The 23,796-nt window shown below is 63.6% G+C and overlaps 2 protein-coding genes across 3 annotated transcripts; both read left to right on the forward strand.

Moving 5' to 3' along the window:
- The first annotated feature begins 1,290 nt into the window (after positions 1-1,290).
- Positions 1,291-16,547, forward strand: RAB4B (RAB4B, member RAS oncogene family). Of its 2 annotated transcripts, none has more exons than XM_039510254.1 (8): positions 1,291-1,392; positions 6,354-6,434; positions 7,768-7,882; positions 9,099-9,161; positions 9,548-9,702; positions 11,823-11,918; positions 12,426-12,570; positions 12,855-16,547. In XM_039510254.1, exons 1-7 carry the CDS (start codon positions 1,377-1,379, stop codon positions 12,539-12,541), a joined length of 642 nt encoding a protein of 213 aa, XP_039366188.1. In that variant the 5' UTR covers positions 1,291-1,376; the 3' UTR covers positions 12,542-12,570; positions 12,855-16,547. The 2 variants fall into 2 exon arrangements, with proteins under 2 accessions (XP_039366188.1, XP_039366189.1); XM_039510255.1 differs by having other exon boundaries at positions 12,917-16,547.
- EGLN2 (egl-9 family hypoxia inducible factor 2) lies at positions 14,760-22,263 on the forward strand. The gene is given in 6 exon segments (XM_039510878.1): positions 14,760-14,853; positions 15,396-15,468; positions 17,650-17,710; positions 17,712-17,872; positions 20,286-20,420; positions 22,245-22,263. Coding segments are annotated over 6 exon segments (543 nt in total).
- Positions 22,264-23,796: the final 1,533 nt, after the last annotated feature.

The following is a 23,796-nucleotide window of genomic DNA, read 5'->3' on the forward strand; positions in this document are numbered from 1 at the left end:
CTCTTAGCTCCCCAAACCCCCCTTCCCTCAGCAGCAAATCCAGGGGTGGGGGCGGAGGGGGCAGCTCCTGGGGCAGAATCGCTGGGCGCAGGCCCTGGGTGTGTGTGTGGGGGGGTCAATCCAGGGCAGGGGGCAGATTTCAGCCCTGGGCACATGCCCCCCACCATGGTGCCCTGCACCCGCGGGTGAGCCGCAGGCTGGGCTGAGCTCGGGTGAGGAAGGGAAGGAAGGAGCCGGTGGAGGGTGGGGCTGGAACACAGCTGTGAATAACAGGAGTGGGGTGCGGGGGGGGGGGGCGAGCAGTGAGACCCGATCCCAGCCCAGGCTGTGGGGAGGCATCTGGGATCTGAGCCAGGCCTGCCCGGGGGCCCCCCAGCTGCCTGGCGAGGGGGACACAGGCGGTGCCGGGGCTGAGATGAAAGAGCCGGGGGCAGCCGGCCCTGGGCTCCCTCTGCAGCTGGTGCCCCCGGAGCCCAGAACACAGGTGTGTGTGTGGGGGGGCTATGGGGCCCTGCTGAGCCCCCGGGCTGGTTCCACCAGGCTGGGACCCCATCACTGGCCCTTTCCTACAGCGACCCCCCCCGCCCGCTGGGGAGCTGCCTCTGCCCCCTGCCCCCTCCCCGCCTGGCCCTTCGCGCCACGGGCCCTGGGGTCCGGCCGAGGCAGCTGCTTCTCCCGGAGACGCTCCAGCCCCGCGTCCTTAGCCCTACGGCTCACAGACAAAGCCGGGGAGAGAACCCAGGAGTCCGGGCTCCAGCCCCGCCCCCTGCTCTAACCACTAGACTCCACTCCCCTCACTGAGCAGCGCGAGAACCCAGGAGTCCGGGCTCCAGCCCCGCTCTAACCACTGGACCCACCTCCCGGGCAGGCGAGAACCCAGGAGTCCGGGCTCCAGCCCCCCCCGGCTCTAACCACTAGACCCCACTCCCCTCCCGGAGCCGGGGCGAGAACCCAGGAGTCCGGGCTCCCAGCCCCCCCCCCCGCTCTAACCACTAGACCCCACTCCCCTCCCCGAGCTGGGGAGAGAACCCAGGAGTCCGGGCTCCAGCCCCGCCCCCTGCTCTAACCACTAGACTCCACTCCCCTCACTGAGCAGCGCGAGAACCCAGGAGTCCGGGCTCCAGCCCCGCCCCGCTCTAACCACTAGACCCCACTCCCCTCCCAGAGCCGGGGAGAGAACCCAGGAGTCCGGGCTCCCAGCCCCGCCTTTCCCGCTAAGCCCCGCCCCTGCACCCCTCCCCCGGGTGACGTCAGACGCACGCCGGCGCGCGCGCGGACCCGGAAGCGCCTCCCCGGCCGGGTCGCTGGGCGCCGCCATATCGCGCCCGCTCCGCTCGGCAGCTCCCGGCCCCGCCCCGCCCCGCCCCGGCCCAGCCATGTCCGAGAGCTACGGTCAGCGGGGGGGGCTCTGTGCGGGGGGGCGCAGTGGGGGGTGGGGAGCTCCGTGCTGGGGCGCAGTGGGGCAGGGGAGCTCCGTGCGGGGGCGCAGTGGGGCAGGAGCTCCGTGCGGGGCGCAGTGGGGTGGGGTTCTGTGCGGGGGCGCAGTGGGGCAGGAGCTCCGTGCGGGGCGCAGTGGGGCAGGGAGCTCCGTGCGGGGGGCGCAGTGGGGAGGGTTCTGTGCGGGGGCGCAGTGGGGCAGGGGAGCTCCGTGCGGGGCGCGCAGTGGGGGAGGGGGTTCTGTGCGGGGGGGCGCAGTGGGGCAGGGGAGCTCAGTGCGGGGGGGTGCAGTGGGGCAGGGGAGCTCTGTGCGGGGGGGCGGTTGGCCCGTCTGGGTGAGTGTGAAGCAGGGCGGGGGTGCGTGGCAGGCAGTGGGGGTGCATTGAGGGGGAGGTCAGGCGTTGGGGTGCGGCTGGGGGCAGTGGGAGAGGGGGTGGCACTGGGAGGAGTCGGGGGTGTCAGGAGGGGAGGGGTGGCCGAGACGGGTGCCGCTGGGCCAAAGGTGACCCACTGCGACCCCCCCCCCATTCTCCAGGGCTGTGGCAGGCGACAGCCGGGGGATTGGCTCAGGCCTGGCAACGCTGCCCTGGCCCCAGAAATCCTCCCCAAAGTAGCGTCCTTGGCCCGGTTTGGCCCCTGTGCGTGGTGCCCGGGGGGGGGCTGGGAAAGTCCCGGGGGCGGAGAGGCCCTGCCCTGGGAATGAACCGCGTTTCAGTGGCCCTGTGTGCACCCAGGGGTGCGTCGGGACAGCAGGGCTGGGCGCTGACGGAGGAACAGAGACGTGACTCTTTCACCTCCTCCGCCCGGGCGGGCGTCGTCCTCCGCACGAAGCCTCTGGTTCGGAATTAGGCTCCCGCGGGTGACGGTGCTTTGGAGGAAGGCCTGGGGACGTCACCGTTCGGTACAGCCCCGGCCCGCATGGGAGTCAGCAGCTCCTAGGAGCATGTGCCGGGTCATGGGGCCTGTCTCTCACAGGCTGCTGCTAGCTCGAGGCCTGGTCTGTGCAGCCAACGGGCTGAGAGCCAAAGGGATTAGTGTACTGGTGTCCACACTGGGGCTTGGGCTGGTGTCACTCTGCCAGGAAATAAAGAGAAAATCACCCCCAGCCAACATGCTGCTGGGCAGGTCAAGAGGCCAAAGAGTTTGTTTCAAACCACCTTTGTCGGAATCTCGCTGGCTGTTCGTCCGGCCTGACTCCCGGGGGAGCAGGGGAATCTCTCTTCGCTTGTTTTACTTTGTGCCTTTGCATGTCGTCAGGTTCACTGGTTGCACGGTTTCCTCGGTACCTGCCCTCGTGCTTGTGTTGTGTTCCGCACGAGCACGGACGGCGCCACGTGAAAAATGTGATCAGAAAACCGCAGTTGGCAGAGAGGCAGGTGCCGTGGCTGAGCCGACTTTGAACTCACCCACCGCCTAGATATCAAGATAACTGAGTTCCCTTTAACCCTGCAAAGGCTTTGTTTGCTGGGCCCGGGTTTGTCTTGGAGGTGTAGGCCGGGGTTTTAAGATTGGGAGATAGCAGCCAGTGCTTGGGAAAGCAGCATCCCAAATATTTCCCTTGTAAACACGGTAATCATGGGACCTAAATCACTGAAGGGAGGTGGTTTTGCTTAATGGGAGAAGCCTTTCTCTCAGAGCTAGCATTGATTTTTAGCTTAGGATTCTCCATCACTGGCCATTTTAAAATCCCGCTGGGCTCTTTTTGTAAAGGCTCTGCTCTGGTTCAGAGAGGAATTACTGATGCAGGGGAGTGCTGTGGCCTGGGTCAGGTGAAATTACTTAGCCTGGCCTCAGAGCGGGGCACAGGACTAGGTGACTTACGAGATCCCTTCGAGTCCCATAGGTCTGTGATCCAGCGGTTCCCTCTGGCCGTGGTCTCGGAACCGGTGAAGGGGAAGCAGGAGAACACTCCTGCTTTCATCGTGAGGGTGTTTGTGACTCAAACGCTGCGAGGTTCTGCTGAAGACCAGGCATTTATCTGGGTACGGTCGCTGAGCCCACGGCTCATCATGGCCTGTTAGTTCCTGGTACGTCCCCCTGGCTGCACCTGCCTGTTGTCTCCTGGCCTACGGTGCCTAACACCACTGACCCCGGTGCGCTCGGCAGCATCCGCAGGGTCACTGCTAGGAAGCTGTTCTATGAGAGGATTGTAAATCAGGGTGTTTCAAGGAGCACCCCCCTCTGGTACGTTATTCCATCGTTGTTCCCGGCGGGGTTTCTCGCACCTTCCTCTGGGCGTCGGGAGCTGGGCCTTTGTGGACACAGGCGATGGGCTTGGCGGGAGGCTGGTCAGAGCTGACGTAGCCGTGCCCAGCGCTCTTATGCCAGAGAGGGAATGGGGCACAAAACTGCCTGCTGAGCCGAGAGTAAACAAACAGCCTGACTTGGGAACGGTGACAGGAGGGAGGGACACGAAGTGAGCCCCTGCCTCAGTTTCCCCATGTGTAAAATGCTTCCCCGCCAGTGGGCGAGAGGTACAGATCGAGGTGCTCGGGTACCAGTCGTGGGGCCATATACGTACCGTGCCTCCCCCCATGTGTTCTTAATGGAGCAGTTACCCAGTGAGGAGTAGAATTGCTGTCTCCAGATCCAAATGGATGAATACCTGGGCAGGTGGTAATTTGGCGCGGGAGCAGGGAATGCTCCATGTATCGTATGGAGCCTGCTCCGCTTGGCAACCCCTTATCTGATGCCAAAAATCCACTGATGAGAAGAAGTCTCTGTAATCCTGAGGGTGAAGACTTGCCCTGGAAGGGGAGAGGTGTGTGGGGACGGGCGGAGAGAGGGCTTTGTGGCTTTACATTGGCCCAGAACTGTCAATGCCTTATGCCCCCGGCTGCCTTCGGTTGCGACCCACCAGTCGAGTAGCATTGATGTGGGCTTCGCTGCAGTGACTCTTGCTTGCAAATTCTTCCAAACGTGCCTCTGGTAAATGAAAGACGACGTTAGATTCATAAGCGAAGCGCCAGTGAGTGGGACTTAAAACCAGCTTCCGCCCATGGGAGTCTGCGGGCTGGCCTACGCTGGGCGCCAACGTCGGCATCGTGTGAAAAATCCACCCCCCGAGAGACAGTTAAGCCAACCTGACCCCCATGTGGACAGGGCTAGAATTTCTGTCGACCTCGCTACCGCCTCTCGGAAGTGGGTTACCCAGGCCGACGGGAGAACCAGCCGGCAGCATGAGCTTGAGTACGGCTACGGGGATCGCCACTCGGGTAGTGGTGCCAGTTCTCCCTTCAGTCTGGCTAGCATGGCCGAAATAGCCAGGGCTTTCTCTGTGTGGGGGACACCCTGCAGAGGGGGGTCTCTTGGCTTTACCATCGTGCCACCAGGGACAGGTCAGAATCTGAGCCGGAGATCGCGCCTCACGCCGCAGCCGGCAGGAACTGGCTCTGGCTGGTGGCTGGGGGGAGCGTGTGGGACTTCAGCCCAAGAGATCTCCCTGGAGGCTGTTGTAATGGGAGGCTCTCGGGGGCGGGGGGAATACGGTACGGTTCTGTCCAGTGCCCACCCGCGGGAGGGCGGACGGCACGGAGCACTCTGGGAAATCCGTTGGTCTCATTCGAACTCGTGTTTTGTTTCTGGCCGTCCCTTCTGACGGTGGCGAGAACTGCCCCTAAGGTCTCTGCACACTGCATTTAGCCCTGGGGAAAGGCCGAGGAGCTGGATTCCCCTGCCCGTGCTGCCGTGCCAGGGATCCACCCCACGGTGCCGGGCAGCCTGGCTCCAGCTGGCCGAAGCAGGTGCTTATGGAGCAGCCCCGAGGCCTGTCTCAGCCTGTGTTCTGGCTCTGACAGTGGTTGGTGCTAGATGCTTCAAGGACAGCGGCAGCCATGGGATAATCTGCCCCCGCGTTATGTCCCATGCTGCTTTCTAATAGTTCGCTTGCTTAAGCCCTGAGTAGGAGGAGGGTTAATGCCCCTTCTAAAACTGTTCATTGACTATAATGACTCTGGCTCTTCTGGTTATGCTTATAAATGTCCAGGCCCCTTCTTGTATCTTCCTTAGTTCTTGGTCTCAACAACGTCATGTGGCAGCGAGTTCCACAGTCTAACCATGGTGTGTGGGAAAAGTCTGTCCTTTGGCCAGCTGTGCGTTTCCCACCGTTGAATCACACTGGGGTCCCGCTGTGTGTGAGTGACCAGCCGAGGCAAACGGAAGCTCCTGGTCTCCCTTCTCTAGACCGGCCATTTTATCAAACACCCCCCGCCCCACCCCCACGCTCGTCTCCTTTCTGAGGTAACCAGTCCCACTGTCTTCACAGGACTGTTGGTCCAGGCCGTTGATTGTTCTGACTGGCCTCCTGTGAACGCCTTCTAATTCGGTAATAGCCTCACCTCCTGCCAGTGAGACTTGTAGGGGATTTGAACCTGTGACCTCACACGCTCTGGACTGGAGTGAGACCGGTGCCTAGCTTAATAGCTGGGAGGCTCAAGCCCCTAACCCCTGGAGGCCTCTCTCTGGGCTGAGCGGCGTCGTGTCTCTGCTCCTCGTGTGCACACCTGGCTGCCGGCGATGGCCGCGGTGTGCCGATCGGTATCCGTGCCCCGGTGCGAGCGGAAGGGAGCTGGCTAGCGCCCAGTGGGGTGTAAATAATGCCAAGTTAACAGCGGTGCCAAAAGACGCCAAGCTGAGATCAGGCCCCCGTTGCGCCGGGCGCTGTCCGTACACCTAGGATGAGACCTCAGCGCGCTTTGTCTAACGAGCCTCGCTGTCCCTTGTAGGGAGGTGCGGGGACCTGAGGTCACACGGGGAGTTTGACGCAGGGGAGCGCTGCACGTGCCTGTTTCTAAAGTCTGGTTAAGATGCTCTGCTTTTCGTAAACCTCCCCAGCCCCTTTAAACAGAACGTGCTGCCCCTCCTCACGGCCCCCGCCCCCGCTCCAGTGTTACAACTGTGCTTGTTTTGTTCTTCAGATTTCCTCTTCAAGTTCCTGGTGATAGGAAGTGCCGGTACCGGGAAGTCCTGTCTCCTGCATCAGTTTATAGAGAATAAATGTAAGTAGCCCTGTTACCGTGGCCAGTGCTGTGTTTAGCTGAACTGATTTCTGTTCTGCTCCGGTGTTTCCTGATACCCGAGACCCTCGGAGCTCATCCGAAGGGGGAGATTCTGCTGCACGCTTGTTGCCAGAAAGACAATTGAATTTGCCTCCCGGTCCGTCCTTCAGCTCCAGAACTTGCCTTCTACAAAAGAAGCTGACGAAAGAGTGGGAGTTTTCACATCCAAACGTGCGGTGGTGATTTTTTTTATCACGACATTTTAAAACTTCAGCCTTCTTGAAAACCTTCTTCCTATTTTTTTTAATGGGAAAACTGAAACGGCTCGACTAGACTAACAGGAAATCCAGCGTGAAACCCCTCCTGCTCTGTGGTTTTCGTTGCAAATGTCTTTGCACAACCCTGGCTTCCTCCATGTGTTCAGCAAATTACAAAATTGTATCCCAAAGGGGCTTCCCGTGTTGGTAACGAATCCGCCCGGCGCTTGATTTTCACACACTGTGGGTAGTGGGTTAACCGTGCCAAGGAAATGAAAAGGGCACGTTGGGGGGGTGCGTGCACACACCGCACACACACACACTCACACCTCTGCTAGTTATTGACACATCATCTCTGCTGGCTCCCCGCGTGAGCAGATTTGTGCTGGGGTCTGACCGCTGCCTGCGTTCGCGTTTGACGCTCCCGCAGTGGGGTGCTGGGGCGTTCCTGGCTTTCTGTTCAGGTGACGTGACTCCCGGGGGCTGGGCGATCGCATGGCAGCGCTGGGTCAGGACCCTTCGTGCCGCTGCGCCGCCGAATCGTGTTTTCACGGGTTGGACCAAAACCGCAAAGTTGGCTCAATCCGGCAAATTTCCCAACAGTGGGAAGGCAAAAGCAGGCGTCCGTGTGTGCTGGTCCCCTGCTCGTGACAGCACCGTATTGGACCAACAGTTTTTGGGGGGCGGCTGTGGGGGGCAGGGCTGGGCTGGCAGGGGCTGCGGGTCGGGAGTGAGGGGCACCGGCAGAGCTGGGGGGGTGCGTTGGGCTTCAGGGGCTACGGGTCGGGAGTGAGGGGCACCGGCAGGGCTGGGGAGGGGAAGCTTGTCTGCCCTGTGCGTCTCCTGCTCACACTGTGTCGCTGCAGGAGGCCCTAACAATAACGTGACTCGCTCCCGTCGCTCTGCAGCAGCTGCAGCCTCCGTCTGCGCGGGAATCGGACTGGAGCAGTCGCAGGTCGCTCGGGGCTCCCGGGGATCAGCTCCTGGTCCCGCAGTGGCTCCGCTTTGTAGCTGACCCCTAAGCGACTGGGGGCCTTCTCGGCCCGTCACTGACCTGGGGTCTCTCCCTTCTCCAGTCAAGCAGGATTCCAACCACACCATTGGGGTGGAGTTCGGGTCCAAGGTGGTGAACGTCGGTGGGAAAACGGTGAAACTGCAGATCTGGGACACGGCCGGACAGGAGCGGTTCAGGTAAAACCCCCCTGTCCAGCGACGGCCGAGGCCGGGTGCCGCAGCTGCCAGCCTTCCAGGCTCAGCCTGGAGACGGGGGATGGTCCCAGGAGCCTGCGAACGGGGCGGCTGCGGGAGTTGAGCGGAATCGGAGATTGACAGGGGTCGCTTTTCCCATAGCCATGGAGGTGCAGCCACCTCTGGGGCGGGACGTGGCAGGTGCTTACCAGCACAGCACAACGCTCTGTGCCGGTGGAACAGGACAGGCCTGTGTGCAGACAGCGGGATGCCGGACCCTGGCCCATATTGCAGCTCTGCGTTACGGCAGCACTCAGAGGGCCCCGACCAAGACTGGGGACCTCCATTGTGCCCGGGCCCTTCTCTGCAAACGGGCGAGTCCCAGAACGGGCGGGAGGGAAACCGAGGCACGGATGGGTGGGGACTTGTCCAAGGTCACGTGGCAGGTCAGTGGCCGAGCTGTCCTGACTCCCAGCCCAGTGTCCTGCCCACTAGGCCATGCTGCCACCCAGCCACCTAACGCTTAGCTGCTGGTAGCTTTCCCTGTTGTGGCGCCGCCTCCGTGTGCGATTTGAAAAGCCTCGAGTCCCTGAGCCTGCTCGCTCGTCGGGCTGCGGCGTGGGGCCAGGGTCTCTGCTCCTTTGGGTCTCCCCAGAGCTCGAGGGGTACGGACGATGGCCGCGTCTCTGATGGGGACCCCCCTTCCCAAGGGCAGTGCAGAGAGACACCGTCCTTCCCATTGCTCTTGGGGTGTGGGGCCGTTCCCCGCTAGGACGCTGGGTCCGATCCGCCCTGGGCGGGGGCTGGAACACAGGACCCTCCCCTCTGGGGGCACCGGCTCTGCTCTGTCCCCGGAGGGAAGGGCCTTCCCCTGCCGGGGGCATTGGCAGGCTCAAGGATCTCGTTCCAGTTTGGCTCCAGTCTGAGATGGATCCGTGGGGCAGGGGCCACAGGACAGAACCCCACCGGGGGAGCCCCCCTCCCCCGAGAGTCCAAGGCTTGTGTGGTCGAGCCCCCGTCTCAGCCCTGGGGCAGGTTGGCTGGCGTCTGTGTCCGCTGTGGGGCGGCCGCCAGAAACCCACCTCGTGCCTTCGGCTCCTCCATTACCCAGCGGCCCGACGCCTTCCCCTGCCCCTTTCCACGGCTCCCAGCTGACCCGCGGCTCCCAGCGAGCGCCTGGCCCTGCCGGTCGCTCCGAGTCTCTCTCCTCCCCCTCTAGGTCGGTGACACGCAGCTACTACCGCGGAGCAGCCGGGGCCCTGCTGGTGTACGACATCACCAGGTGGGTGTTCAGCGCCGCGGGGGGGATCCCGGCTGGGGGTCGGAACGATGCCCTGGGTCCCCCCCCACTCAGCTCCCTGGGCAGGTGTCCAGACAGAACTAGATTAAAGCCACAGAAACGGAACCCGAACAGGCCCCCCCCGTTCGGGGCTGAGCATCCGGGCCGGGGAGCCGGGCCGGTCCCACCCCAGCGGCCGAGCCGAACCGGTTCTGTTCTGCTCCTCGACTTGGCCACGTAGGAACGCGCGTCCCCCCGGTACGTGCAGCCTGCGCCCGAGGTCAGCGCCAGCAGCGGGCGCCGCACAGGGACCCTCTGGCAGGCCAGGGCCTGGGGGGCGGCCCCCGATCCGGGACCCCCCCCGCTGCCCCCTCCGTCCTGTGTTGCAGCCGGGAGACCTACAACACGCTGACCAACTGGCTGACAGACGCCCGGACCCTCGCCAGCCCCAGCATCGTCATCATCCTCTGCGGGAACAAGAAGGACCTGGATGCGGACCGGGAAGTGACCTTCCTGGAAGCCTCCCGCTTCGCGCAAGAGAACGGTACCGAGCCGGGCGCTGCTCTGGGGGCCTTGTTAGCCCCTGCCTGGCCTGTTCCTTGGGGGTGTTCCTGTCCCCTGCCTGCTTTGCCATGGCACCCGGCCTCATTGGTGTGAGAGTGTCCTGCGATCTCCCCGCAGCCAGGACGGGTCCAGCAGGGGACGGAGCTATGGAAAGTGGTGTGGGGCCAGGCAGGGCTGGCCCCAGGGCGGCACTAGGGGGCAGGGCGGGGGGCTCGGCAGGGGGGTGCTCTCCCCCGGCGGGCAGGGCTGGCCCCAGGGCAGTGTTGGGAGGTGGGGGGCTTGGCAGGGGGTGCTCTGCCTCGGCAGGCCTGGCTGGCCCCAGGGCGGTGTTAGGGGGTGAGGGGCTTGGCAGGGGGGTGCTGTCTCTCGGCAGGCCTGGCTGGCCCCAGGGAGGTGTTGGGGGGCTTGGCAGGGGGTTCTGTCCCTCGGCAGGCCTGGCTGGCCCCAGGGCAGTGTTGGGGGGTGGGGAGCACAGCAGGGGGTGCTCTCCCCCGGTGGGCAGGGCTGGCCCCAGGGCAGTGTTGGGAGGTGGGGGGCTTGCCAGGGGGTGCTCTGCCTCGGCAGGCCTGGCTGGCCCCAGGGCGGTGTTAGGGGGTGAGGGGCTTGGCAGGGGGGTGCTGTCCCTCGGCAGGCCTGGCTGGCCCCAGGGAGGTGTTGGGAGGTGGGGGGCTCAGCAGGGAGTGCTCTGCCTCGGCAGGCCTGGCTGGCCTCAGGGCGGAGTTAGGCGGTGGGGGGCTTGGCAGGGGGTTCTGTCCCTCGGCGGGCCTGGCTGGCCCCAGGGCGGTGTTGGGGGGCTTGGCAGGGGGGTGCTGTCCCTCGGCAGGCCTGGCTGGCCCCAGGGAGGTGTTGGGGGGCTTGGCAGGGGGTTCTGTCCCTCGGCAGGCAGGGCTGGCCCCAGGGCAGTGTTGGGGGGTGGGGGGCTCAGCAGGGGGTGCTGTCCCTCGGCAGGCCTGGCTGGCCCCAGGGAGGTGTTGGGGGGCTTGGCAGGGGGTGCTGTCCCTCGGCGGGCAGGGCTGGCCCCAGGGAGGTGTTGGGGGGCTTGGCAGGGGGTGCTGTCCCTCGGCAGGCCTGGCTGGCCCCAGGGAGGTGTTGGGGGGCTTGGCAGGGGGTGCTGTCCCCCGGCGGGCAGGGCTGGCCCCGGATCGGGTGCTGGGGGGCACGGTGCTGCTAGCAGGCGCTGTCTCTCCCGTGAGCGGTAGCACCGCAGTCCTGGCCACGCCTGCATTAAAAGCCCGTGGCCCCCAGAAGGGCTCATCGGCCCTGGGCTGCTGCTCCAGCCCCGGAGGCAGGTGGCTCCTTTGCTGAGCGCTGGGGGGGAGGGCGGCAGCTGCGCTTGGCCCCTGGGGGCGGGCGGGGGAGCTCTGCAGAGCTGCTAGGAGTGGCAGCCTGGCACCGGTGCTGTGTGGCCAGGAGGGGGAGCTCGGACTCCACGGCTAGAACCCTGCCTCAGCCTGGCCGTGCCGGATCGGGCCCCGCTCCCAGCTGACGAGCAGCGGCTCCGTTCTGTGTGTGTAGCGGTGGCGCCGCATCGGGCCCTGTTGTACGCAGGTCCCGCTCCCCGGCTCGGTTCTGTGTGTCGGTGGGGCGGGATCCCGAGCGGGGTGCGGCTCCGTTGTGTGTGTGTGTGTGTGTCGGTGGGGCGGGATCCCGAGTGGGGGGCGGCTCCGTTGTGTGTGTGTGTGTGTGTCGGTGGGGCGGGATCCCAAGCAAGGGGCGGCTCCGTTGTGCGTGTGTGTGTGTGTGCGCGCGCGTGTGTCGGTGGGGCGGCTCCATTGTGCGTGTGTGTGTGTGTGTGTGTGTCGGTGGGGTGGGATCCCGAGCGAGGGGCGGTTCCGTTGTGCGTGCGTGTCGGTGGGGCGGCTCCGGCGTGCGTGTGTGTGTGTGTGCGTGCGTGTCGGTGGGGCGGCTCCGGCGTGCGTGTGTGTGTGTGCGCGTGTGTCAGTGGGGCGGCTCCGGCGTGCGTGCCGGCGGGGCGAGAGGCAGCGTTGTCTCGCGATACCCAGCTGGGGCTGTCCTGGGCTTAGCGGGGCGCTGCGGCGAATCGGGCTGGGAGCCGCCCCCCTGGTTACCTTCCTGCCGTTTCTCTCTCCGCCTCGGCAGAGCTCATGTTCCTGGAGACGAGCGCGCTGACCGGGGAGAACGTGGAAGAAGCTTTCTTAAAATGTGCCAGGACCATACTGAACAAAATTGAATCAGGTACGAGGCTGGAGCCGGCGGGGGACCCTGTGGGGGCGACACAGCCCCACGCTTCCCCCTGGAGTGTTTCCAGCCTGAGCGTCCCAGCCGGGAAGGGAAACGAGTGATGGAGACAGAGGCTGGTCTGGGCTCTGGCTGAGCCCGGGGGCGCAGGCGGGTTCTGAAGCAGGGCAGAGGCGGGGGTCTGGCCCAGTTCTCCAGGGGCGCGGTGCTGCCCCGTGCCCCCTGCGCTCCGTGGCAGCGGTTCTCTGGCGCCCGCAGGGTGTTCGCTCTCCCAGCCCGCCGTGGCGGCCGCTCCCGGATCGATCTCGGCGACGGTAGTGAGGCTGGAGTCTGTTAGCAAGTGACTGCGGCCCGGAGTTGCCCGGCTGCTGCTGGTGCGAACCCAGGGCTGGGCCCCGCCTGTCCTGGCAGGGTCCTGGTGAAGATTCCTCCCTCCCAGCCCCACGCAGTCTGGGCGGGGGGGTCGTGCGTCCCACCCTGCTGAGCGCTGCTCTGTCTGCCCAGGTGAGCTGGACCCCGAGAGGATGGGCTCAGGCATCCAGTATGGAGACACCTCCTTGCGCCACCTGCGACAGCCCCGCGGGGCTCAGCCGCAGAGCAAGCAGCCGTGCGGGTGCTAAGCGCGAAGGCCCCAGGAGTCTGTCTGCAAGTAAGCTGGGGGGGGGGAGCCGCGTGCGGGCGGGCTCGGCCGTGGCGTCCTGGGGGGCGGGTTGTCCGGACCCCAACGACTGACGGTCTGTGGAGCCGGCTCCCTCCGCAGCCCCCCGGCAGTGGGGCAGGCCTGGGGCACGCGTGGGTGGGTGGAGAGGCTGGAGCTCGTGTCTCTCTGCCGGACTCCCCTCCGCCCCCCCTCCCAGGCAGCTGTCTGTCAAATCCCTGAGACCCCCGCGGGAGCTGCCCCGAGCTCTGACTGACTCTCTCTTCTCTCCCCAGCTCTGTGCCATGGCCAGCCGGGCCCCCGGGCTGAAGCACTTTCTCTTCTCTTCTCTTCCCAGGACCACGTGCCCCGCGCGCTGAGCCCCCTGCTTGCCGAGCCGTGCGGCCCGCGAGCCCTGGGCCTCTGGCAAACTGCCCGTTTGATTGTATGCAGCCCCGGCGGCGCCTGCCGGCCGCTCCCTGCCCGCTGCTTGGCCCCCTCGACCCGAGGCTGGCACGGGCCTGGCTCAGCGATGCCGGAACGGGGCCCCGGCCAGCCTCCCGGAGCTAACCGCTGCTCTGGGTAGGAGAGTCCCCCGGGATAGCGCCAGGACGAGGGGGGAGCGGCTTCTCCTTGGGAGCTGGCTCGGTGGGGTTGTCTCCTGCTGCCCCGTTGCTCGGAGCTAGGCAGGTGGGGGGTGTCTTAGCCTGGGGGCTGCCTGTCACACATGGGAGCAGGGGAGCGGTTCCCTGCAGCGTGCGGCTGGCCGGGCGCTCTAGGCTGGGCTGGGATTTCTGTTACACTGGTTTTGCTTTTGAAGCTGGGGTCTGGCTCCGCCTCGTCTCGCTGCTTTTCAGCCAGCCAGGCATTGCGCTTGTGAGCACTGTGCTTGTGACGTCTGCCCTGCCCCGGGCGACGTGACGTTCCGGGGGGACAGACGGACAGTCGGGGCTGGGCGGACTGCACTTCCCCTTTGAAATACTGGAGCTGAACACTGGACCACTGGCGGGTGGGGCCCTCCTGTCTCCGGGACTCTGACTTCGCCGGCAGCTGCTCTCGGAGGGTTGAGTCTGGTGCAGTGCCCGTGGCAGGAGCCGTTGGGTTTAGTCCCAGCTCCTGCGGGAGGTTCCCTCGGGCTCCGCGGCTCGGGCGCTGAATCCCTTGGGCGGGCGCGGGGATCTGGGTTTGAAAACCCCACGGCAGATGTAACAGCACAGACGCATCTCAAACCAAGCCGCCTACCGGGCAGGAAAGGCCAGGTCTCCTGAGCTGGGGTAACATGCCGGCAGCACCTTCCCCTCGGGGGGGCCGGTTCGAATCCGGCCCCGCTGGGTCCAGACCTACGGTCAAATTCTCAAGAGTGCCGAAGCGACACACTCCAAAGGCCTGTTGAAAGCCAATAGGATCTGGGGTCCTAACTCACCTAGTGCTCTGAATGTTAACCGCCTCTGGCTCAGCCGGCTGAGAGGGGCTCGCCCTGGGCAGAGTCTGGCTGCAGCCATCACTGACTCTGGCCCACGGCTGTAGGGTTGGATTTGAGGTGGTGACAGCGGCGTAAAGCCTCCCTGAACAGCCAGAGCCCGTCTGCTTTGTCCTCATGCTGCCCCTCGCCTGCGCCCCTTCCCCATCCCTCTCGCCGCCTCCGGCAGCAGTGATCCCTGGCCCCCTCGGCTGGGCTACGGCCCTGCGGTCTCTCTCCTGATCCTTGGCCCAGAACATCGCACGACCCACACAGCCCTCCTGTGACACTCAATGGGCTGCCCGCGGGCCACCTGTGGCCCTTCCCGGCTTCCTGGGGGCCGCTAGCTCCCCTCACGAAACGTGTGAGATTCAGTTCAGTCCGTGATGCGCTGAAGTTCTGGCGAGAGCGTCACCTCCGCCCGTTTTCTCGTTAGTGACGGAAACGGAGCCACAAACGAATGCGCCTGGGTGTAAACGTCACCAGGTCGGCAGCAGAAACCGAGCTTTTAACCTGAACTGGCCAGCAGGTTTTCTCTGTCACGCCGGCTCGTCTAAACCCCAAGCCCGTGTGTTGAGTGCGCCAAGTGGCCGTATCCGTCCCGAAGGTCACCACGGTCCTCCTGGCAGTGTTGCAAGACGTGACAAAATGGAAAATCGTTAGCCTCTGTATTGCACTTCAAATGTCCTTCTCACCCCATCAGCGACTGCAGGGAAAAGCAGCAGCTGCTTCTCTTCGGCGAATGCGGGTGCTCGCGCAAAAGAAACGGCCCTTCCTGGCTGCCGAGCTGGAACAGGCAGGCACGGTGGACGTGCGGGGGGAGCTTTTTGCCGGAGGTAAAAACAAAGGTGACACTGAACCGTAAGAAGCAAGTTCCCCTGTCTGATTCCACGGGAGGTAATTTGAGGGTTGGTTGCCAGCACTGCTTTCCGAGTTACAAAACGCCAAACACGTCTCTGGCTGTGAACGAATCGAGCCACTGACGGGACACTGCCCAGCTGTCGCTGTTTGCTAGTATTTATGATGGTGAAATTTTCAAGGAAGAATTTTTGTGCTGAAATCTACCCCCAGGAGAGCATTTTGGGAAAGGTAAAAGGCTTTTTTTGGTGATCTGTATTGTGACGAGATCAGCGAACTCCACACGCTCAACGTCCCGCTTGGAACGTCGTCTTTGCCAAGCTCTTACCAGCCCACCGGTGACCGGTGCAGTCCGGCGACATTCGCTAGTTAAGTAGAAGGCGCCTGTGAGAGGTTTTGTGCATTTCAGAAAGAATCAACTTCCTTTCAGACCGCGAGGCCCTGGAATTTACGACTGCTGCCCCGCTCTGTGCTAGGGAGCTTTTCTTTGCGATATGACTGGTCACTTGAATTCCCTCAGCGTGCCGCTCCGAGGCCGGGGTCTGTGCCTTTCAGAGCAGTCTCGAAACCGTTGAGAGCGACTTAGCAGGATGGTTCGTTTCCCCACGTTGCGTGTTGTTGCGGCAGGTGACAGATGAAGACGAGGCAAGAATTCCTAAACCACCTGAGAATTTGAAAACCCCAGAGAATTTGCATTTATTCGCCATCTGTTTGTCTGTGCCCGAGGGACCTCGCCCTTCTCAAGCAAAGAACCTTCTCAAGTCAATTGACGAAGGTCTTTCAATTTCCAGCGCTCAGATGTCTTGGCAAAACTCAGAGCTGTGGGTCCAGGTGTGGGTCCATGCCGGGTCAGACCAAAGGTCCGTCTAGCCCAGGATCCTGTTCTCTGACAGTGGCCAGTGCCAGGTGCCCCAGAGGGAGTGAACAGACCAGGGAATCAGCAAGTGATCCAACCCGTCGCCCATTCCCCACGCGCGGGGGTAATGTCCGTTTAAAAACTTCGTTAAAAACCTCCTGCCGTTGTCAATCACAGTCTTTACTTACAGGCAGCTGAAATTTTTCTTTCTTTTTATTTGGTCGGCCGTGCGTGACCCCCGCCTGCCTCTTGTCCTGAAATTCTCAGCTAGGCCCCGGGGTAGATCGAATCGAGTATCACTGGTGAGGCCTCGCCAGTGTCCTGCCTGGGCTGGGGCCAGTGCTGTGTGTGGTGGGGGGGCGGGGAGCCCAGCAAGTCGCCTTCATCCCCCTTCAGAGCCTTGGGGGTCCCTGTCCCCGAATCAGACTGTGCCCCGTTGAAAGGCTCCGGCGGGGGCGGGGGGGGGAGCAATGAGTGGGGCGACCCCCGGTCGCGTGGCTGTGAGCTCTGGTGGGTTCGTCTGTTGTGTTCTTACGCTTAAGCTGCTGTTATTTATTGGGGGGGGTGGGGGGAGGACAGGAGGCTGCTGCCTTTGTGGCTTTCCTCACACTCGGCTCTTGCCTGGCCCATCCCAGGGCGCTGGTGGGAGGATACAAGTGCGGCTCCGTCCGAATCCTCCTGAAGCTGGGGAGAGATGGTTGGATCCAACCCGGTTTATAATTCACACCCTGTGAAATTTCTTCTCTTTAAAAGAAAAAGCCCCCCAAGTTCAGGCTGTGAAAATAGGACTTGTTCATAAAGTATTAATGTTTTCCACCCCCGGCCTCCTGGCGTCTTATTGCTGCTGACCAGGCTCCCGGCCGGTGCTCGGGGCTGTACGGAGCCCTCACCACAAGGAGCCGGCGGGCCAGGCCGCAGGGCGGCAGAGCTGGGTCGGGAAGCAGAGACAGCCAGGGCCTCGCCCGTGATTCCACAGCTCCTGCGGCTCGGCCGGCACCTTTTAGTGCTTGCAAAGCTCCGGTGCGCTCGGAGCTGGCCAGCCCGAGCCGCCCGCCCATCTCCCAGGCAGAGGGGCTGGCCCCGGCCCTGCGGCATCTCGGCACCTCCTGGGGCCTTCCCAGGAGAACGCGGCGGGAACGCTCCCGGACTCGCTGGAGGAATGGGGCGGGACTCTTCCCTGCAGGGGAGGTTTCCTGGGCGAAATGAGTCCGGCCTTCGGTCCAGGGGGGCTTCTTACCTCTGGTGGCAGCAAGTTCCAAAGTGCCCGGCCGGTTCCAATCCCGTCTCCCTGCAGTGTAACCAGCCCGCCCCCGCCCCCGAGGCGGCTGCATCCCCGTGTAACCAGCCCCCACGTCCCTCCCCAGAGGTGGCTGCATCCCAGCACTGATAGTTTGGGGATGCTGGGGACAGGGCCCAGAGGGAAGCTCCTAGCCCCCTTGGGTGGCTCCCAGGCCGTCTGGCTCAGATGCTGCCTCCGGAGTGGGGCCCTGTGTGTGTGTGTGGGGCTCGTGGGCAATGCCCCTCTGAGGGGCAGACAATGCGCGGGGGGAGGGGGAGGGGTGCAGCTGGCACCGGGGGGGGGGCGGGGTGATGGGTGAGCAGACAGGCCCCTCCCCCGGTGAGTGCTGGTGGGAGAGGGCAGAGCTCCGACCCCTGCAATCTCCAGCCACGGGGGCAGCTGCCAGCTGGCACCATGGATGTGACCCAGCTGCCATGGAGAAACTGCGTCACCGGCCGCCCCTAGAGCCTGGGTGCCCCGAGCCGGCCCGGTGCCCTGCTGTGCTCACTGCAGAGCCAGAGGGCGCCATCCTGCTGGCCAAAGGGCTGCTGGAGGGGGGTGCTGGGCGGGCACGGGGCGCCCAAGCGCTGGCGGCTGGAGGACGGGGTGCCGGGCGGGCGGCTGGCGCTGCCTGCACAGCTACGGGATCCGCATGACGGACGGGTTCCTGGGCGAGGTGCTGGGCGCCCGGGTGGTGGCCCGAGGTGCAGGGCCTGGGCTGCAGCAGGAAGTGCCGGGACGGGCAGCTGGCGAGCCAGCGCGGCCTCCCCTCCCACAGCATCCGTGGGGACCAGCTCGCCTGGGTGCAGGGGCGCAAGCCAGGCCGTCAGGGCCCTCGTGGGAGCAGCGACCGGCTGGGCGGGTACCTCGTCAACAGCAGGACTAAGGTGAGCCCTGCGCCGGCCTCTCGGACTCCTGGGTTCTCTCCCTGGCTCTGGGAGCAGAGTGGGGTCTCGTGGCTAGAGCAGGGAGGGCTGGGAACCAGGACTCCTGGGTTCTGTCCTTGGCTCTGGGAGGGGAGTGGGGACTAGTGGTTAGAGCAGGTGGGGCTGGGAGCCAGGACTCCTGGGTTCTGTCCTGGCTCTGGGAGGGGAGTGGGGACTAGTGGTTAGAGCAGGTGGGGCTGGGAGCCAGGACTCCTGGGTTCTCTCCCTGGCTCTGGGAGGGGAGTGGGGGGCTGGTGGTTAGAGCAGGGGGGGCTGGGAGCCAGGACTCCTGGGTTCTCTCCCCAGCCCTGGGAGGGGAGTGGGGGCTGGTGGTTAGAGCAGGGAGGGCTGGGAACCAGGACTCCTGGGTTCTGTCCTTGGCTCTGGGAGGGGAGTGGGGACTAGTGGTTAGAGCAGGTGGGGGCTGGGAGGGACCAGCTGGGCGACGTCCGGCTCACGGGAAATGTGCGAAAGGAGCAGAAAGCTCCTGGTGGGCCGGTGTGTGCCCAGGAAAGCCGAGGGCCGGCTCCCATCGCGGCTGCACCAGCCCGGCGCCTTCCTTCGGGGACCCAGGCACCACGCCGGGCGGGCATTGTCCCTCTCGGGGCTGGATCCCCCCGCACGTCGGGGGCCCGAGCTACTCACCCGCTCCGGCGGCCCAAGGGGCTTTTCAGCTCCCGCAGCGGCTGCGCCAGGGCCCGGCTCAAGCAGCTTCGGCTGCATCGTCAGCCCCGCACCCAGGCGAAGCAAACACCCCAGCAACACTGCAAAGCGCAAATGTGGAAAAGCCAAAAAAGGGGGGTGGGGGGGCACTTTTTCTTTTTGCTTGAGGTGGCAGAAACCCTAGAGCCGGCCCTGGGTTGGGGGCACAGGAGGCCGCTCGGCCCCCCCCGCCCCAGTTCTGTCTCACGTCCCCCGGCCTGGGAACCCCAGCTTGCTGGGGGGGGGGATGAATTAGAGACACAGGGCTGGCTCCAGACCCCAGCGCGCCAAGCGCGCGCTTGGGGCGGCATTTTGCCGGCAGGGCGGCAGGCGGCTTTGGCGGCCCTTCCGCAGTCATGCCTGCGGGAGGTCTGCCGGAGCCGCCTGCCGCCCTCCCAGCGCACCCTCCGCAGGCGCGTCTGCAAGAGGCCCCCCGGAGCCGCGGGACCGGCAGCGCCGCCCTGCTTGGGGCGGCCAAATTCCTAGAGCCGCCCCTGTAGAGACAGAAGCTCCCCCCCAGCACACACTTCCCCCAATGCCAGGGCGGCCTCTGGGCTGCGTCACGGGCTGGAGCAGCCCAGAGTCCCTGGTGATGGGTGTCTACTGCACCCCCCCCGTGGCCAGCGACTGGGAAGGAGGAAAAGGGGGGCTACTTCTAGTGACCCCCCCGCCTGCCTTTGTGGCCCCTCGACTCAGCTGCAGGGGCCAGTGGGACAGATGCAGCTGGTGGCTGCCCCAGGGGCTGGGGGGGGGGGCTCCAGGCTGTCCCACTGTGGCTGTGCTCTCCCCTGGGGGGGGTCCTGCCCTGGGGGTGCAGAGCATCGAGGCTCCAAGGTCTCCTGCCTGCGCTAGCCCCCCCTGCAAAACACTGCAGCAGGTGCTGGCACACGAAGGGTTAAGGGGTGCTGACCCCCCCCCAGGTGCTGACACCCCCAGCGGGTACTCGGGGGGGGGGGGGCGGAAGTCAGCCCTTTGACAAGCTACAGGGCTCAACAACCTCGTCCACCCACCCCCAACTCTGGCACTAGGACTCCTGGGTTCCCTCCCCAACTCTGGGAGGAGAGTGGGACCTGGTGGTTAGAGCAGGGGGGGCTGAGAGCCAGGACTCCTGGGTTCCCTCCCCAGATCTGGGAGGAGAGCTGGGTATAGTGGTTGGAGCTGGGGGGGGTGCTGCATACCAAGCCACTGACTCAGTATGTCAGTGCCTCTCTGTGCGCCTCAGTTTCCCTGGTGTGCCTGTCTGCTGCGTCAGCCCAGCCCACATGGCCTGGGGGCCCAGGGAACATCCACCAGCCCAGTGTGCTCTGGCCCCGCCCCCCATCTCTCCCCCTGCCCTGGAGCTGGGATCAGGGCCCTTGTGTCAGCCCCAGACGCTGGGGAGACCCCTTGGGCGGGGGGGGGGCTCTCAAGGGGAAGATCCTGCCCCAGAGGGACCCACACAGGGCTGAGGACTGTTTCTCTCAGCCCCTGGGGGGCAGGGATGGAGCGAGGGGGAATCATTGGCTAGTTATCCACCCCCCCCCCCAGTCCCCTCCCTCCATGGGGTGCGCAGGGTTTAACCCCTCGGGCGCCAGCAGGGCACGTGCCCAGGGGCTGGGAACCAGGCTGGCTGGTGGCTGAGGTGTCCCTGTGGTTGTCCCCCCCCAGGTTCGGGGGGACCCTGCAGATCTACCCCGAGGGGCGCCCTGTGGTGGCCAATATCGAGCCCCTCTTTGACCGGCTGCTGATTTTCTGGTTGGACCGACGCAACCCCCACGAGGTGCAGCCGGCCTACGCCGCGAGGTACCTGCCCCCGCTGGGGGGAGCTGGGGGGGGGGTGGCTCGCCCCATCCAGGGCAGGCCTGTGCTTTTCGGGGGAGGGCAGAGCTGTGGCTGATTTGCACACAATTTGCATACCTCCAATGTTCGTCCAATCCCTGCGTCTGATCAGTCGGGCCCTGGACTAAGGATGAGAGTGGGGTGGAGGGGAGGCTGGGAGCCCGGATGCCTGGGTTCTGTCCCAGCTCTGGGAGGGGAGTGGGGTCTAGTGGTTAGAGCAGGGCGGGGGACTGGGAGCCAGGACTCCTGGGTTCTCTCCTGGCTCTGGGAGGTGAGTGGGGTCTGGTGGTTAGAGCAGCGGGGGCTAGGAGCCTGGACTCCTGGGTTCTGTCCCAGCTCTGGGAGGGGAGTGGGGTCTGGTGGTTAGAGCAGGGGGGCTGGGAGCCAGGACTCCTGGGTTCTGTCCCAGCAATGGGAGGGCAGTGGGGTCTAGTGGTTAGAGCAGGGGGGGCTGGGAGCCAGGACTCCTGGGTTCTATCCCAGCTCTGGGAGGGGAGTGGGGTCTGGTGGTTAGAGCAGCGGGGGCTGGGACCCAGGACTCCTGGGTTCTGTCCCAGCTCTGGGAGGGGAGTGGGGTCTGGTGGTTAGAGCAGAGGGGGCTGGGAGCCAGGACTCCTGGGTTCTGTCCCAGCAATGGGAGGGCAGTGGAGTCTAGTGGTTAGAGCAGGGGGGGGACTGGGAGCCAGGACTCCTGGGTTCCATCCCGGCTCTGGGAGGGGAGTGGGGTCTGGTGGTTAGAGCAGGGGGGCTGGGAGCCAGGACTCCTGGGTTCTGTCCCTAGGGGCTGGGTTGCTCGGGGGCCTGGCTGCTCCTGGCTGCTGGAGCCGGCCCGTGGTGGGGCGCTGGCCGCAGGCTGCAGCTGCTCGGAAAGGCCGGGACGCCTGCAGCGAATCACAAGGCGCCGCCAGCTGCTGCCGGGCAGGGGTGAGATGCTGCCAGTGACCATGAGGTGTCACCGTTGTGCTGGGAACAGGCCCCCCCACAGACCATGGCTCATCCCTGGGCAGTGCCAGCTTCCCCGCTTCACCCTCCCTGGGGCCCAGAGACGCCCCCCGGCTCATGGCACAGCTCCAGAGCTGGATCTCTGCTCTCAGTTTCAGCGGCGTCAATCCGGATCAGCCTGGCCGCCCGAGTGGAGTCACTCCAGATTTACATGTGGTGCAGGATGGGGGCCGGAGCACCCTGCCACCTGGCGGGCGGGCAGGCAGGAGCCAATGTGTCTACGGGAATAAAACAACTCCGAGAGCGAAACCCGTTTGCTGCAGGGCAGGGAGCAGGTTATCCCCTCGCTTCAAACTTGTGATGCAGCAGGTGCCGGTCTCTGGGGCGATCCCCGTGTGTGTGACTGTGGCAACGACTGGGAGGTGCTCGGGGCTGGGAGCCAGCCAAGGGCCCTGGGGGAGTCTGATCGCAGGGTGGGGCGCTTGTTGGAAGAGGGGCAGGGAATTTGCACCCCTGAGCACCTGGGTTTTGCAGTCGGTATCAGAATGGGGGCCCAGCTGAGCTTAGCAGCATGCGGTCGTGTGTGTGTGTGTGTTGGGGTGGGGGGTGGAGCTCCCCTGGAAACGCCAGTATGGGAGTAACTCTCCATCCCCTGCCACTGCCCCTCAGCACCAGGCCTCAGAGCTGCAGGTTGATCCCGGGCAGATTAGCAGTCGCGATCAGGGCGTTGGGCCCCGACCTCATCTAATGGCCATGGGCTGGGTAATGACAGTGACAGATGCCTGCAGATGGGGTGGGGATGGAGGGTGACTTGGATGCCCAGATTCCTGGGTTATTTGGCTTCAGGATCCTGCAGAACAGGTAAGGCCGGGGCACATTTCCCAGGGCCGCTGTTTGAGATAGTGGGGAATCTCCCTTTTTATTAGCACTAGAGGGGCTATGAAACACACCACTGAACTGAAAACAAATCAACCTCAGCATTGCTATGATGCCTCAGTTTCAGCAGGGACTAGTTACCCAACAGGTGTCAATCCAGAGCATTTCTGTGACTCAAGCAGTGGTTAATTATTAGCTACTTATGGCTTTGCCACCCAGCAGATTAAGCCAAGTATTATCTCTGCAGCCCAGATACTGTCAGGGGCTGATCCTCTGACCTCACCTAGCAGGGCCGTCCTCTAGGATTTATGGCGCCCTACTCGGTATTATTAAACTGGTGCCCCTATGCCCGATGGCAGCCCGGGCTCGCAGCCTGGCGGTGTGTGTATGTGTAGGAGGAAGCAGCAAAGAATAACGAGACTCCCGGCCCGCCTCATAGGGGCAGAGAGTCACAGTTCCCTGCAGAGACCCCCGGACCCTCTCCCTCAGGCAGAAGGGATGTGCAGAAGGTACCTAATTAAAAGCACTAAATTTGGGAATAAAAAATGTCAGGCACAGGTTCTTTGATCTGCCCTGAAGCTTGTCAGAGATTTATTTGCAAAAACTTGGTAGTAAGAGCGAGTCAGCCGCCCTGCTGAACACAACGTGAAATATTCTGGAATACACGATGCAGCTCTTCTCTGTTTTACATTTTCTTAATCAGGATTTCTAAGGCGATTTTATCTTTTAAATGGACTCTTAAGCCTTCATAAAGTCCTCAGTCCAGGTTACTACATATTTAACTCACTGAAACAGAGCCATGATTTTAAATGAGTCAGGCACAGAGGTTTCATGTGTTCAGAACAATGTTCACGGCTTTGGGAAAAAGGGAAACTGATTTACTGTGTGTGATCCCCATAACAACAGACGTGTTTATGAAATTTCACCAACTTCAAAAAATATGTTTCCAAAGATTTTAGGCATAACCAAGGATTTTCTCTCTTACTAAGGTGCGGCTGTTGCTGGGGGGTTCTCTTAAAACTAGTTCATCAACTAGTCAGAAGTAAAGAAAGGGAAAGTCTTTGTGCAGCTCTGGCAGGGAAGGGGTGTGGTCCCGTTCTGGGCTCTCGTCAAGGGGCAGGGGAGGGGGCGAAGGGAGAAAGGGAGGCCAGAAAGGACAGGGAGACTTTGGAAGCAAGTTTTTTGTACCATAGTAACTACAATTAAAATGTGTATTTTAGATGGGGGGGAGGGGTCGTTTGAAGGATTTATTTGAACTCTGTATCTGAGGATCCAAACCTTTCGGGCTAAAGATGAAGACTCGATTGTGTTTCTCTACATGTGTGCAAGGAATTTTTAGAGATGTGATTTTATCATCTTCTGTAAAGCAAATTTCAAACGCGGGTCCCGTAGGCTGCCATGTTGTGAGGAAAGGTGACTGGCACGGCTGGTTTTGTCAGGAAATTCAGAAGCTGCCAGCACATCCCTGGGGGTGGCCAAGGCCTGGGAAGTGGCTTCATTCCCACTCGACTGGCTCTGTGAC

The sequence above is a fragment of the Mauremys reevesii genome, linkage group 22, assembly GCF_016161935.1.
Source record: "Mauremys reevesii isolate NIE-2019 linkage group 22, ASM1616193v1, whole genome shotgun sequence".
Lineage (NCBI taxonomy): Eukaryota > Metazoa > Chordata > Testudines > Geoemydidae > Mauremys > Mauremys reevesii.